Source organism: Protopterus annectens, chromosome 4.part0 (assembly GCF_019279795.1).
Source record: "Protopterus annectens isolate FY-2018-M chromosome 4.part0, PAN1.0, whole genome shotgun sequence".
NCBI classification, from domain to species: Eukaryota; Metazoa; Chordata; order Ceratodontiformes; family Protopteridae; genus Protopterus; species Protopterus annectens.
Window position 1 is genome coordinate 290,135,193 of NC_056733.1, and position 13,123 is coordinate 290,148,315.

General features: G+C 35.3%; 1 protein-coding gene across 1 annotated transcript in view; it reads left to right on the forward strand.

Annotated features, from left to right (window-relative positions):
- Positions 1-12,263, forward strand: part of CCDC157 (coiled-coil domain containing 157) — a 115,011-nt gene extending 102,748 nt beyond the window's left edge. Inside the window, exon 3 of the mRNA XM_044068273.1 lies at positions 11,901-12,263. Within this exon, the coding sequence (XP_043924208.1) occupies positions 12,012-12,263 (252 nt within the window). The 5' untranslated portion in view covers positions 11,901-12,011. The remainder of the gene's footprint in view (positions 1-11,900) is intronic.
- The last annotated feature ends 860 nt before the right edge of the window (positions 12,264-13,123 follow it).

The window sequence follows — 13,123 nt, forward strand, 5'->3', positions numbered from 1 at the left end:
GGTTTTCTAGCTGCTGCCAGCAACATAACTAGCACCCATTCAAGGCTAGTTGTTCCCTGGTTTTACAATATTTGCGTGAGTTACTATCCTATGGCTTTTTTTATTCCTCTATCAAGGCTCATTTATTGGCCATTTCAACATGTCTGCCCCTAAATCCTCCTCTTTCAATGTAGTCTCCTGTCAAAATATTCTTGAAAGAGGTTTTGCATAGGAAGCTTCCTAGAAAACCAGTGGTCCCTCCTTGGGATCTTAATTTTGTGTTAGAGAAGCTAGCACATGGTCCATTATAAAAAGCTAATGTAGCTGACTTGAGGTTCTTAACTTGAAAAACAGTTTTACTGATTGCTTTGACTTCTGTAAGAAGAGTATGTTAGTTGCAAGCTCTTTTGGTATGTCAACCCTATCTCATTTTCAACAGGAACAAGGTTTTCGCGAGAACTAATCCTTCTTTTATGCCTAAGGTGGTATCTGAGTTTACTTTAAGCCAAACTGCACATAATAATACTTTCCATAATACTTTTCTCTTTTTTTTCTTTTTTCCTCCTTTTCTAAAACTTTCCTATCAATACTTCTCTCTTTCTCTCTTCTGTTATTAAAATTATAACTTGTAAATGATTCAATTAGTTTATATAAGCAAAGTTATTTCACTTTAACTAGAAGTTTTAAACGTGTTTATATTTCTCTCATAATGCTGTCAAATGCTTATTTGAAAGCTGATTTTTGATCTATGTAAATGTCTAATGTGGTTCCATTCTATATTCTGTAATACTTGATTACTTGGAATTTTAACAAGAGCAGTTCACAACTTTGGTGAAAATCTAAGTTTAATGAAGCACACTCTGTATTAGTTTTAATTTAGTTTGAGAATTTCAGCTTAAAATGTTAGTGCAAGTATTCAGGGCTAGATATGTCTCTGTGTAGATGTTTGCCTGTGTTTATGTGCACTTGTGTGTGTGAGTGTCAAGCGTTTCTTGACTTGCCCTTTTGTTTTGCTGTTTTAGAAGTGATGCAGAATAAGGACGGAGTAGTAGACCGTTTATATTTGTTTTTTCTTTGATAAGAGAAAGAGTAGCAGAAAGAATGCAGTACTTTCATTTTTTACTTGTTATTATTCAGGTCTTTAATATTCTCGGTGAAAGCTATGCATTATCATCTCAGTCACGAGAGCCAGAGAGTGTAAAGTTTACTGACTGCATAGTTAATTAGTCAACCTGCCTACCTGTAACTGCTCAACATGCTTATTAACTCTTACAGCTAAACAGTTCAGTAGTTTTAATAAAAGCAGTTTTAATAAAGGAAACTGGCTCTAACTTGTATTTCGGTTTCCAACATCTTGAAATACAAAATTGTTTAAAGTATATTATATTCACTTAGTTTTGAAGATATCTTGCATACTCATGTTGTATATGTTAACTTATTCTGTAGCTTCCAGATTATATTAAAAGGACAGTACAAGTTTAAATGCTATTGATGATAGTTTTTCATGATTCTTGAAATTGTATGCAAGTTATTTTATATATTTTAAAGTCTCAGCACATGACAAGATTATCTTTACTACTAATGCTTATGACAAAACTAATCTATTAATGGAGTAACTAGGAAATTAATTAACTACTTCAATTACATATTCTGTCTTTCTTTTTTTGGCATGCTAGTATGATCAAACAATGCATTCTACAGAATGGCATAGTTAATTGTTTATGTTTTTGCCATCTCTCCCAAAGTTGATTAGTCACTATCAGTTCAACCCTAGCAAGGTTATACAATACTTATATATATTTTAAAATTCCTTCAGGTTTATAAGGCTGCTGAACTTACTCATGAAGTAATACCTTTTTATATTAAGATTAATACAAAACATAGCTTGTATCATTCAAAGCCAAAAAGGTGCAAAGAGACGAAACCAGGCTGCTTGCGTAAAACAAAAATATTATTTATTCCAAATTGACATTAGCGCTTTCGCAGCTAAATATGTGACTAGGCATGTATATAAGTTTACTCAGTAGGTATTGTTCTTTTACATATGATGAAGCAGCATATGTAGCTGTGTAGCTGTGACAATGCTCATGTCAATTTGGAATAAATAATATTTTTGTTTTATGCAAGCAGCCTGGTTTCATCTCTTTGCACCTTTTTGGCTTTTGATTTATTATTTATTGGGTTACTTGAGACTTTTGCTCAGTGGATACAGGTCTCTTGGTTTGTTTGACTGTATTTCTTGTATTATTGCCAATAATCCCTCACAAGCTATATAAAAAGTTAATATACAGTTTTTATTATAACTACATGAATCTATGATGATTTCCTTTGTTAACTTGATTAGATTTACTACATATGGTTAACTGTTAAATGTACAAGTAAAAACCATCTGTTAAATGTACAAGTACTCAGAAACCATAAGTGTGTTTATCTTTATGTTTTCTGAGACCTTGTATATTTTATTTACGTATTATATTCTGTAATTAATTAATACCAAGTTATAACTTAATAGTATTTTAATTGATGAATTATATTAGCTGATGATTGTATATTTTAAAGTGTTAACTTCCAAACATATGGGTTTCTTCTGAAGTTCTTTTGACTAAACCTTAGTTATTAGACTCATATTTTAAGTAAAACTATATCTCTTTTAGCTGTTTAGTTATTTAAAGGAGAAAGTTTACAAATTTGAAACCAATAATTAATAACATTAGACACTGTGGGCTGCAATCCTTAAGGTATTGTGATGTGTACATGGAGTTATACTCATTGTGGTACCTTTTCTTGACTCAGCAACCATCTTTACACAGTGCAGTATGGTCTTTTAACACAAAAACATGCAGCACTGTGAAAGACTGGCCCCACAGCCATTCTGAATGATAATGAGGCATTCTGGGGGAGAAACATATCATAATTAACCATGTTCTATCTCCCCAAAATTGCCTCTACATAATTGAATCACATGGGCATATACATGGCTGAGAGATGCAAGAAATTGCTTGGCTGTGTAGATCAGCATGGGGCTTTCTTACCACGATCCAGAATTGAACACTGCCAAAAGACCATGTTCAGTTGCCCAACATGAACATGGTGGCATGAACATTAGACAGCAAAGATTACTCTGAATGTGACATAATGGTATCAATGGTAGTATGGGGATCAAAGGTGAGGGAACTAGTGGACACCAGGGAATACTTTTTAAAGTGCTGTAATGATTATAGTGGTAGTACGGGGATCATGGGATAGGGGGAATCGCTAGACACCAGAGAAGACTTTTTAAAGTTCCAGAATTGAACCAACATCATAACTGGTATGGGGGGGTTGGGTAACCACTAGACACTAGGGATTACTCTTAACTTGCCATAATAGCACTATTGGCAGTACAGTGATTGGGGGTGCTGTGAAGCACTGGACACCAGGGAAATACGTTTTACACTGATGTAATGGCACCAATGGTAGTATGGAGACAGTGGGAGGTGGAACCCCTGGACACCAGGGAATACTTTTTAAAGTGCTGTAATGATACCAGTGGTGGTATGGGTATTGGGATGGACCACTGGATACCAAGGAAATACTTTCTGAAGTGCCATAATGGCATCATTATTATAGGCATCTGGGGTGGGGAGATGCACTTGGCGCCAGGATGAGTGTTTAAAGCATCTTAACACCAACATCATAATGGGGATTAAGGATGAGAGGATACACTAGACCATCATCTCCTAACATATAAATGCTCTAATGGCACTAAAGTAGTATGGGGGTGGGGGGGAACCACAGTAGAGCATATAGGGTAAAGACAGGTACTGGGACTGTGGTGTGTGTGTGTGTGTGTGTGTGTGTGTGTGTGTGCCTGTCTGTATGTGTTCATGTTTGTGCCCGAGTGTGTGTGTGTGTGTGTGTGTGTGTGTGTGTGTGTGTGTGTGTGTGTGTGTGTGAGACGGAGAGTGACTTGGGGGGAATATCACTGCCTACACGAGCAGCAGGTTACTACCATGATATGCAGGTCAGCCATGATCTGCACATCGTGATAGTAATTGTGGTTCAAGAAACATGGAAATTAGCTGATAATGAGATCTTGCCTCAACACAGTTATTTTTCTGAATTACAAATGAGCACGTCATGGTAGAAGGGTCTTTCTAGAAGGAGCCATATGGCTCTTACTAGGCTCATTAGTGAATTTCCAGGTGAATCTTTATTATTTGATTTTTTTTTCTTTTAATAAATGTTTGTTCTCCAGACTGAAATTCTAATATGGTTTTCTCTGAGCTGTTTTTGTTAAAGCTATACTAGTGTGTGTTTAAGTGGGGTAGTCCAACAGGTTAAGCTCTTCTAAACCATGATTTTTTTTTAATAAAAATCCCATGGGTATCATTTTAGCTATGTTGTTATATTTTACTGTTGGTTCCATTTATAGTTTTTGTGCATGTATGAAATGCTTGGAAGTTTATCCATCAGGCATATCTATGAGTTGTCTTTTTTTCCTGGTTTAATGATGTACTTATTTTACAGTAAATGCATGTTTTTTTTCTTTTTTCTCTCTTAAATTATGGACTTGATTTTAACATCCCTAAATATTAATGGAGTAAATAATTCTAAAAAGGGGGGATATCTAATGAAATCTCTCAATATTAGCAAGATACAAGTAGTGTTTCTTTAACAAACACACTTAAACATGCTGATACAAGTTTTTGAACCCAAACCAATATATAAATTTAGTCCTGTCATCTGTTAAACGTAGAAGAAGAGGGGTAATGATCCTTCGGGGAAAATATTGTAATGCTTCAAAATGGTTATAAATTTAAAGATAATGATGGTTTATTATCTTTGGTATTAATAAATTATAGTAACAGTATTTGGACTCTAGCCATTATACTGTCTCCCTGTGATGGATGCCAGACTAGTGAAAAAACATTGGATTTCATTCTTAATAAAGCAAATGATAGCTTAATTGTGGGAGGGGGCTAACTGTATTACAGATAGCTCTGAAACTAGTGCCACTAGGCAATTACAACTGACTCCCTCAGTTAAGACTCTAAAAAATGGATTGATCTTCTTAATTAAAAAAAAAATCTGTAACAGATGAGAAATCCCTGGAATTCACTCATTATTGTTTTATATATTGCACCCAAGTAACTTTAGCATATTATTTCTGATTAATAGAATTCCTTCCTATGTTATTAATTTAAAATGAGCTGAAATATTAGCTTCTTTCAGAAACTGAATACTTTATGCAAACTAATAATTATGAAGAGATACATAAAGTTGTGCTATGGGACTCTTTAAGGCCTGTATTTATAACTGTCCTGGTTTAAAAAGAAAGTGAGAGATTGGGACAAGGAATTGTTAGACATTCAAATAAAGATACATTTAATTTAAGTAAAGGAGAAAACACTAAAAAATTGGAAGTTGAAAATTTAAATAAGAAACATGCTGAACTTTTGTCATATAAAATGGGTATAGCTGTTGAAAAACTCGAGTTTCTCTCTTATGCCTTGCCTCCTAAACATATGTATAACCTATCCAGAAGAGTGAAAATACATCTTGTATTCATTCAGATTAAGAAAATAAGAAATCCCAAGAATAATACAATATGTACATACATTGGAGCAATTTTAGAAGAGTTTAGACAATATCATGTTTCATTAAACCAGGGATTAATAAGTGAGGATTTCTTTGACTCAGATTTAAAAACACTCACAGATAAAACATTTTTAATAAGAAGCTTTGTTCCAAACTGAAGGACAGATTACTTCAACAAATCTCTTTCAGAAAAAAAATCTAATAAAATAAAGGATTCAAAGGTTATAAAGTTTTAGGAATTGAAGGATGAATCCTGGACATATATATAAAGTTACTAACCCTAAAAATTACAGATTTTTTCATAAGATCCTTATTGATGTTTAGTCCGTTGGAACAATTCCTTTCTCCTGCCCTCCTGGAGATACTCACTAATTACACCAATTATTAAGGATGACAAAGACCCACAAATATGCTCTGCTAATAGGCCATTCACAGTATTAAATATCAATTATAAATTGTTTATATCAATTTTAGCCAGTAAATTGAAATAATCTTTCCTGATTTAATTGTCACATCAAATTGGTTTCATTCATAAGAGACAAACATGATAAAACTGAAATATTAATAACCCTTAGAGATATTTTAAGTAAAAAGGATTACAAAGCTATTTTATTAGCTTAGACATTGAGAAGGCATTCATTAAACTGGGATTAATCTGAAGTAGTTAACTTCATTTGATCATCAACCTGTGGGTTTCGGATCCAATATGGATCTGAGCCGGCAGCTTTCTAAGCTCCTCCCCCTTACCCACACTGCACTGCAACCTACTTCCAACCCCCAGATCTCGTTTGCCGCGGCTTCACCAAGATGTGATCTCTGAGCTCCAGGCAGGTAGAGTAGGATTTTTCCAACTTTAACTGTGCAAAGTCAGTTTTGTGTGCATGGATAGGTTTACCTTCCCTTTTTCCTCTCCTGGGTTTTCGTTAAAAAAATAAATTAAAAAAAAGTAGCAAACTTTGTATTTTTAGTTAGTGTAGGCCTCCCTTTCCCGCCTTTGCTGTGTGTGTGTGTGTGTGTGTGTGTGTGTGTGTGTGTGTGTGTGTGTGCGTGTGTGTGTTTAGGTAGGGCTTTAGTTAGCCTTTTGGTTGTTGTGGGAGTTGTGATGTCGGACTCTCAGAAGCCAACTTTCTCCAAATGCACAGAGTGTGACCATGAGTTATCCCCAGCTGATGGCCACACTCTGTGTGTCGTGTGTTTGGGGGGGGGGTGGTTCCCCACCTTTCTTCAGGCTGCAAATTTTGTGCAGCCTTTAACCCTCAGACTCTGCGGGATCACAGTTCCAAGTTAATTTTGGCTGAGCTTCTCCTGGCAGAATCGGCATCTTCTTCTTCCTCTACGGCCATGGCTGTGGCTGTATCAGCTTCTGGTCCTCCTCCCCTGTCCAGGACTCCTTCTCCCATTTCCAAACAGGGTGACAAAGAGGCCAGGAAGGAGAAGCACAGGGAGAGAGAAAGAGAGAGACAAAGATAGGGGTTGTAAGAGACCAGCGGACCCATCGGATCCTTTGGGTCCTCCTGTTAAAGGGGTCACTACTCTGGACAAGACTCCTAAGCCATCTTCTCTTCAGCTCCATTCCCCTAGATATTCTCCGGAGCCGGAGGAGGAGGTTCGACCTGCTTCGAGGTCGTCCTCACATCGGCCCTCTCAGCCGGTGTCGGTGGCATCCTCCAGATCAACAAGAAGCCCTTTGGAGACTGACATGGACCAGATGATGAGAAGGTTTTTACAGACTCAGTTGCAGATGGGAGTGTTGCTGGCTCCCCCTTCTGCCAGAGCGGGGAGTTCGGCTCCGATGTTTACCCCAATAGCTCCTTCTCCGAACCATCACCGGATTTCGGAGTCCCTGGATCCGAGGAGCCCCGGAGTCAGGCGGTCATGGTTCCTCCAACCTTGACACCGGCCATGCCCTCGAGTTTGTTGGATCCGAGTTCTTGAAGCCATGATTTGGGCGTCGGATCCAGGGGGATGTGTGTGTCATTGGCTCCTTTATGGTCGGGACATACCATTCCTCTGGGTCTGTCTGTTCCGGATTTGGCACAGATCCCTTCGTCAGATCCAAGGAGCATGGTTACTCATCCTGCTAGTTTCAGAGAAGCCAGTTCCCCTTTGGCCTTCTTTGTGGAGAGGGTTCTCAGGAGGATCGAGACCCCTCACTCTTTCCTTGGAGTACGTCCCTGCTCCCTTGCTACTGAGTGTGTCTTCCATCATTCAGTCTTCCCAGGGACAGCCTGTGTCTGATATGCCCCAGACAGTTCCCCTCGAGGAATATGAAGCTGTTTGTCAGCCCTCCCCAGAGAGCCCCCCCCCCCCGAGGAGGTCCCTCACAAAGGCAAGTGCAAGAGGAGGCACATGGACTCCCCCGAGTCCTTCACAGGAGATACCGACTTGGAGGAAGGGGAAGGCTCACCCAGATCACCTCCCAAAGGTGTCTCATTTGGAGATATAATGGAAATCCTCCGTCAGAGGGGAGGTTGGTCCACCCAAAAGCCTTCCTCAGACAAGTCGGTATTCCTGGAGGCATTCGATGCAGACCCATTTACCTCTTGGGTATTCCCCCCGGCAGATCTTCTGGTGGACCTCATTACCACCAGAGTTGGGAAGGAGCCGGACACTGTAGAACCTATACCTAAATGGCCAGACAAGATTTTGAGCCCTCCTACGGACAAACCTGTATGGAGTAAGGCCACTAGGCAATTACAGCTGACTCCCTCAGTTAAGACTCTAAAACATGGATTGATCTTCTTAATTAAAAAAAATTTCTTTATATCAGATGAGAAATCTCTGGAATTCACTCATTATTGTTTAATATATTGCACCCAAGCAAAGGTTGCTAAGATGGTGAGATCACATAACATATGTCTTCTAAAATAATTAACTTTAATATAATTTCTTGCCCCATCTCTGACCACAATGCCCTTAGTTTGAACAGCTCAATTATCTTTAACTTTAGAAAATTACTTCCGATTAATAGAATTCATTCCTATGTTATTAATTTAAAATGAGCTCAAATATTAGCTTCTTTCAGAAACAGAATACTTATGCAAATTAATAATTATGAAGAGATACATAACGTTGTGCTGTGGGACTCTTTAAGGCCTATATGTATAATAAGATTTTGGCCTGGTGTAAAAGGAAAGTGAGAGATTGGGACAATGAATTGTTAGACATTCAGATACAAAATAAATTTAATTTAAGTAAAGGAGAAAACACTAAAAAATTGAAAGTTGAAAATTTAAATAAGAAACATGCTGAACTTTTGTCATATAAAATGGGTATTTGTTGTAAAACTCAAGTTTCTCTCTTATGCCTTGCCTCCTAAACATATGCATAACCTATCCTGAAGAGTGAAAATACATCTTGTCTTCATTCAGATTAAGGAAATAAGAAATCCCAAGAATAATACAATATGTACATACATTGGAGCAATTTTAGAAGAGTTTAGCCAATATCATGTTTCATTAAACCAGGGATTAATGAGAGAGGATTCCTTTGACTCAGATTTAAAAACACTCACAGATAAAACATTTTTAATAAGAAGCTTTGTTCCAAACTGAAGGACAGATTACTTCAAGAAATCTCTTTCAGAAAAAAATCTAATAAAATAAAGGACTTAAAGGTTATAAAGCTTCAGTAATTGAATGATGAATCCTGGACATATATATAAAGTTACTACCCCTAAAAATTACAGATTTTTTTCATAAGATCCTTATTGATGTATATTCAATTGGAAGAATTCCTTCTTCCTGCTCTCCTGGAGATACTCACTAATTACACCAATTATTAAGGATGACAAAGACCCACAGATATGTTCTGCTAATAGGCCATTCCATTATTAAATATTAATTATAAAATGTTTATATCAATTTTACCCAATAAATTGAAATAATCTTTCCTGATTTAATTGTCAGATCAAATTGGTTTCATTCATAAGAGACAAACATGATAAAACTGAAATATTAATGACCCTTAGAGATATTTTAAGTAAACAGGATTAAAAAAGCTATTTTATTAGCTTTGACATTGTGAAGGCCTTTGATTCATTAAACTGGGATTATTTATTTAAATCACTACAGTTATTTGATCCCCCCCATTTTATTTTTCTTTCAGAAAATATGACAACAAGACTTGTGTTAAATTAGGTCCATTCTCCTCCGAATGAGTTTCTTTAACCATTTGTACAAAACAAGGCTACCCTTTATCTCGGATTTTCTTTGACTTAACCATTGACAATCTGGCAATATTAATTAGATCTGATCAGAAAATAAAAGAATGAGAACTGGAAGCTTAACTTTTTCAAATTCTGAAGAATCTCTGAATCCGTTATGTTTAATTATTAATAATTTTGCAACATTATCAGGTCTTCATTTCAGTAATTCAAAATCCAATCATCTTGGATAAAAAGGAAAATGCTCAAATGTCATGTTGTAAACTGAATGGCAGTGAAACTCAAACCTTGAAGTGTTTAGGTATCTTTATTAATAAGTCTCTTGGAAGAAACTAGAGATATTAACTATGAAGAAACATTGAAAGATGCAACCAAATTGATATCTAGATGGAGCAAACTAATCATGTAATTTGAAGATAGACTCAAATTAATAAAATATTGGTATTTCCAATGATGTTGCAGGTAACCAAGCTTTAGTCCTTCCTCCTAATAAGGCACTTTAAAAAATCATTAAGTTACTTTTAAGTTTTCTATGGTTTCCCAAATAAAGCTGAGACTTGCTTTAAATCTTTACTTCAGATCATGAAACCTAGAGGGTTTTAATTGAACTAACATAAAAGTCTATGCTGAGACATCAGTGTTTCAAGTAGTAGTTTATTGGCTGTGAGATAATTATATAGCAAACTGGATACTCTTAAATATTTTATTCTTTAACAACAACACAACAAAAATTAACCATTCTTTTTCTCTAATAGCATAATGTGGCTTTACTTATGCAACTTTACTCATTTAACACTTATTCTTCTACACAATTTATATTTGTTAATTTCATCTTTTTAAAAAATAAATGCAGCATTCTTGGTAATATAGATCTGAAATTATAGCTGGATGGACTAGTTCCTTTAATACATCCAAAAAATTTTTTTTTTAAGTTGACATAATTGTGTTAATGGAACAATTGTCAGATGAACACAATCATTAATATCTGAATGTAACTTGGATCCTCAAGATTGCATACTTTTGCAAAGTATCAGATCGCATGCAAAAAATAAAGTTCAGTCTTTATCCCAGTCCTATCATAAATATATTTCAAAATTAATTTTATTTTATCATAAGTTTTGTATAACAAATTTAATCCAAAATATTATTTTTAATTTATATAAAATCTTTATTTTATATAATAATAATTTGAATAATAAATTTTAGAATTTCATCAGATGAGATGAAATCCCAGTATTTCCTGAAAACAGAAATATGTATTTGTTAAAATCACTAATCACTGGGTAACACCTCACTGGTACATTTTTGACAATTTTCAACTGAAAATGATTAATCAGTGCATTTTTAACACCTAATAGAAAAGAACATTTTAAATCAGTTAAAATAATTCTTTGCTGGTAATGTCAGAAAACCTGTTTGGCTAATTGCTCACATGTGTTTTATGATTGCTTATCTTCATTCAGTTTCTGGAATAATACAGTTGTTTTTCTTATGGCCTGACAAATTATCTTTAAACAGAGTATTAGTTTTATTCAACATATTAGAAGACACGCAGATAGACAAAGAAAAGTATTATCTTCTTTGGATGATACTGGCTATGACTAGGAAAAATATAACAAAGAAATGGGTAAAGTCTTCCCCAATACAATTTTAAGACTTTTTGTCTTCCCTGCAAGAGATAAACACAAAATATCAGTATTAAGAGATCTAGGATATTTTCTGCAGTTCTTACAAAGAATCCATTGACTAATGTTTTTTTCTTTAATAGACATTTTCTTAAATGCTGATACCTCATCTAGTTTATGTAATTTAAAATCAATTTAGACGATTTATCTAATTTGTTAAATGACACAATGGTTTATATTTAATCTAATATCAGAAGTTATTGTTATTTTTTTTCAGGCATGCACAATATATATGTGTGTGTGTGTGTGTTTGTGTGTATTTTTTGTTGCAATATTTTTATAATATGTTGGGTAAACCTTTCAAATAAAAATGAAAAAATGACTGTGTGAGTTGGACTTGAAATTTGCACATGTTAGCTGGCATGAATTTTATTTACAAAATTAGATCTAAAGTTTTAAAGGAAAAATCAACTGCAAAAAAGACCACCACTTTGCTTCCTAGTTAGGTGAATGTTACAGTTTTATGTCTGTTTTTCTTTTTTCTTTTTCAGAAAGTCTGTGAAATTGCTGGGTATACTTTATAAGTTCAGAGAAATGTACTTGCCTGCACTGAACATCTCAAGCTACTTTTGTTGTATGCATGCATTTTACATCTGCTGATCATGGCACACCTTCTTGGAAATCAAGATTGTATGGATAGCTTAAGGAAGGACATCACTGATTTACAGGCTGCAATTATTGATGCCTTTTCCCGTGTTGGAGCAGTGAGGTATCCCTCTTGGAAGTTTCCTGACAAAATCTCATGTGATTTGGATCTAGTCATGCTGCTAGAACAGTATGACTTTGTAGAGGAGGATCCTGAGTTCACACAACACTCTCACATCGTATTGTTTGAAATTGTGATTGACAGGTAATGTGGCCAATTTGCAGTTTCGCTGAATATGTTAGAAGTGTAGTAATTAAAAATAATTTTGTAGAACATTTTGCATCCATTCTAGTCTTAAAATAGTTAAGAGCAATGTAATTGACCATCAGTCTGCACTGTGCATATCTGCATTTAGCCTACTGTTACAAATGATAAGGACTTGAAGAGGAAAGAAAAAGAGCAAAGTAATAAAATTAAGGATGAGACCAGGAAATAGCAAAGCAGTGCAGCAAATAGACCGAGAGAGAGAGAGAGAGAGAGAGAGAGAGAGAGAGAGAAGAGAAATGAAGTTAAGCACAAGAATGTTGCACAGTAATGAGATATTGAGAGTTTAAAATAGAAAGGAAATGCAAAAGAAAGGAAAGATGGGGAAATAAACACAAAAGAGACTGAGAGACCAAAGGAAAGGAAAAGAGTCAGACAATGTGCACATCTGTATTTGAGTGATGGTATGTGATTTATTTCATACAAGAGTTCATCAATGCCAGATTTGTTTTATTCTAATTTTAACATAACTACATCAAAACATAACACAAAACATCATCTGAAAGACAATAAATAGATAATATACATGAACTTTCAGTATCACTGTGCATTGTATACAATAACAGTGAAAACGAAGATGCCTAGAATGTCACACAGGTATGCAAATTAAAAGGATGATCACCCCAACAAGAAACAAAATTGCATGAAGATTCATCATAAGCTTAATGACAAAAGTTGGGTTGCAATGTAACAGTAGTGCAGTGCAACTGTGGCAACCAGTTACAAGTAAGAAGAGAGGAAGAAAACACTACTGATGTGTTATTTTTCTTTTAAGTGTAATACTTGCAGGTAGTGCAGTTACTC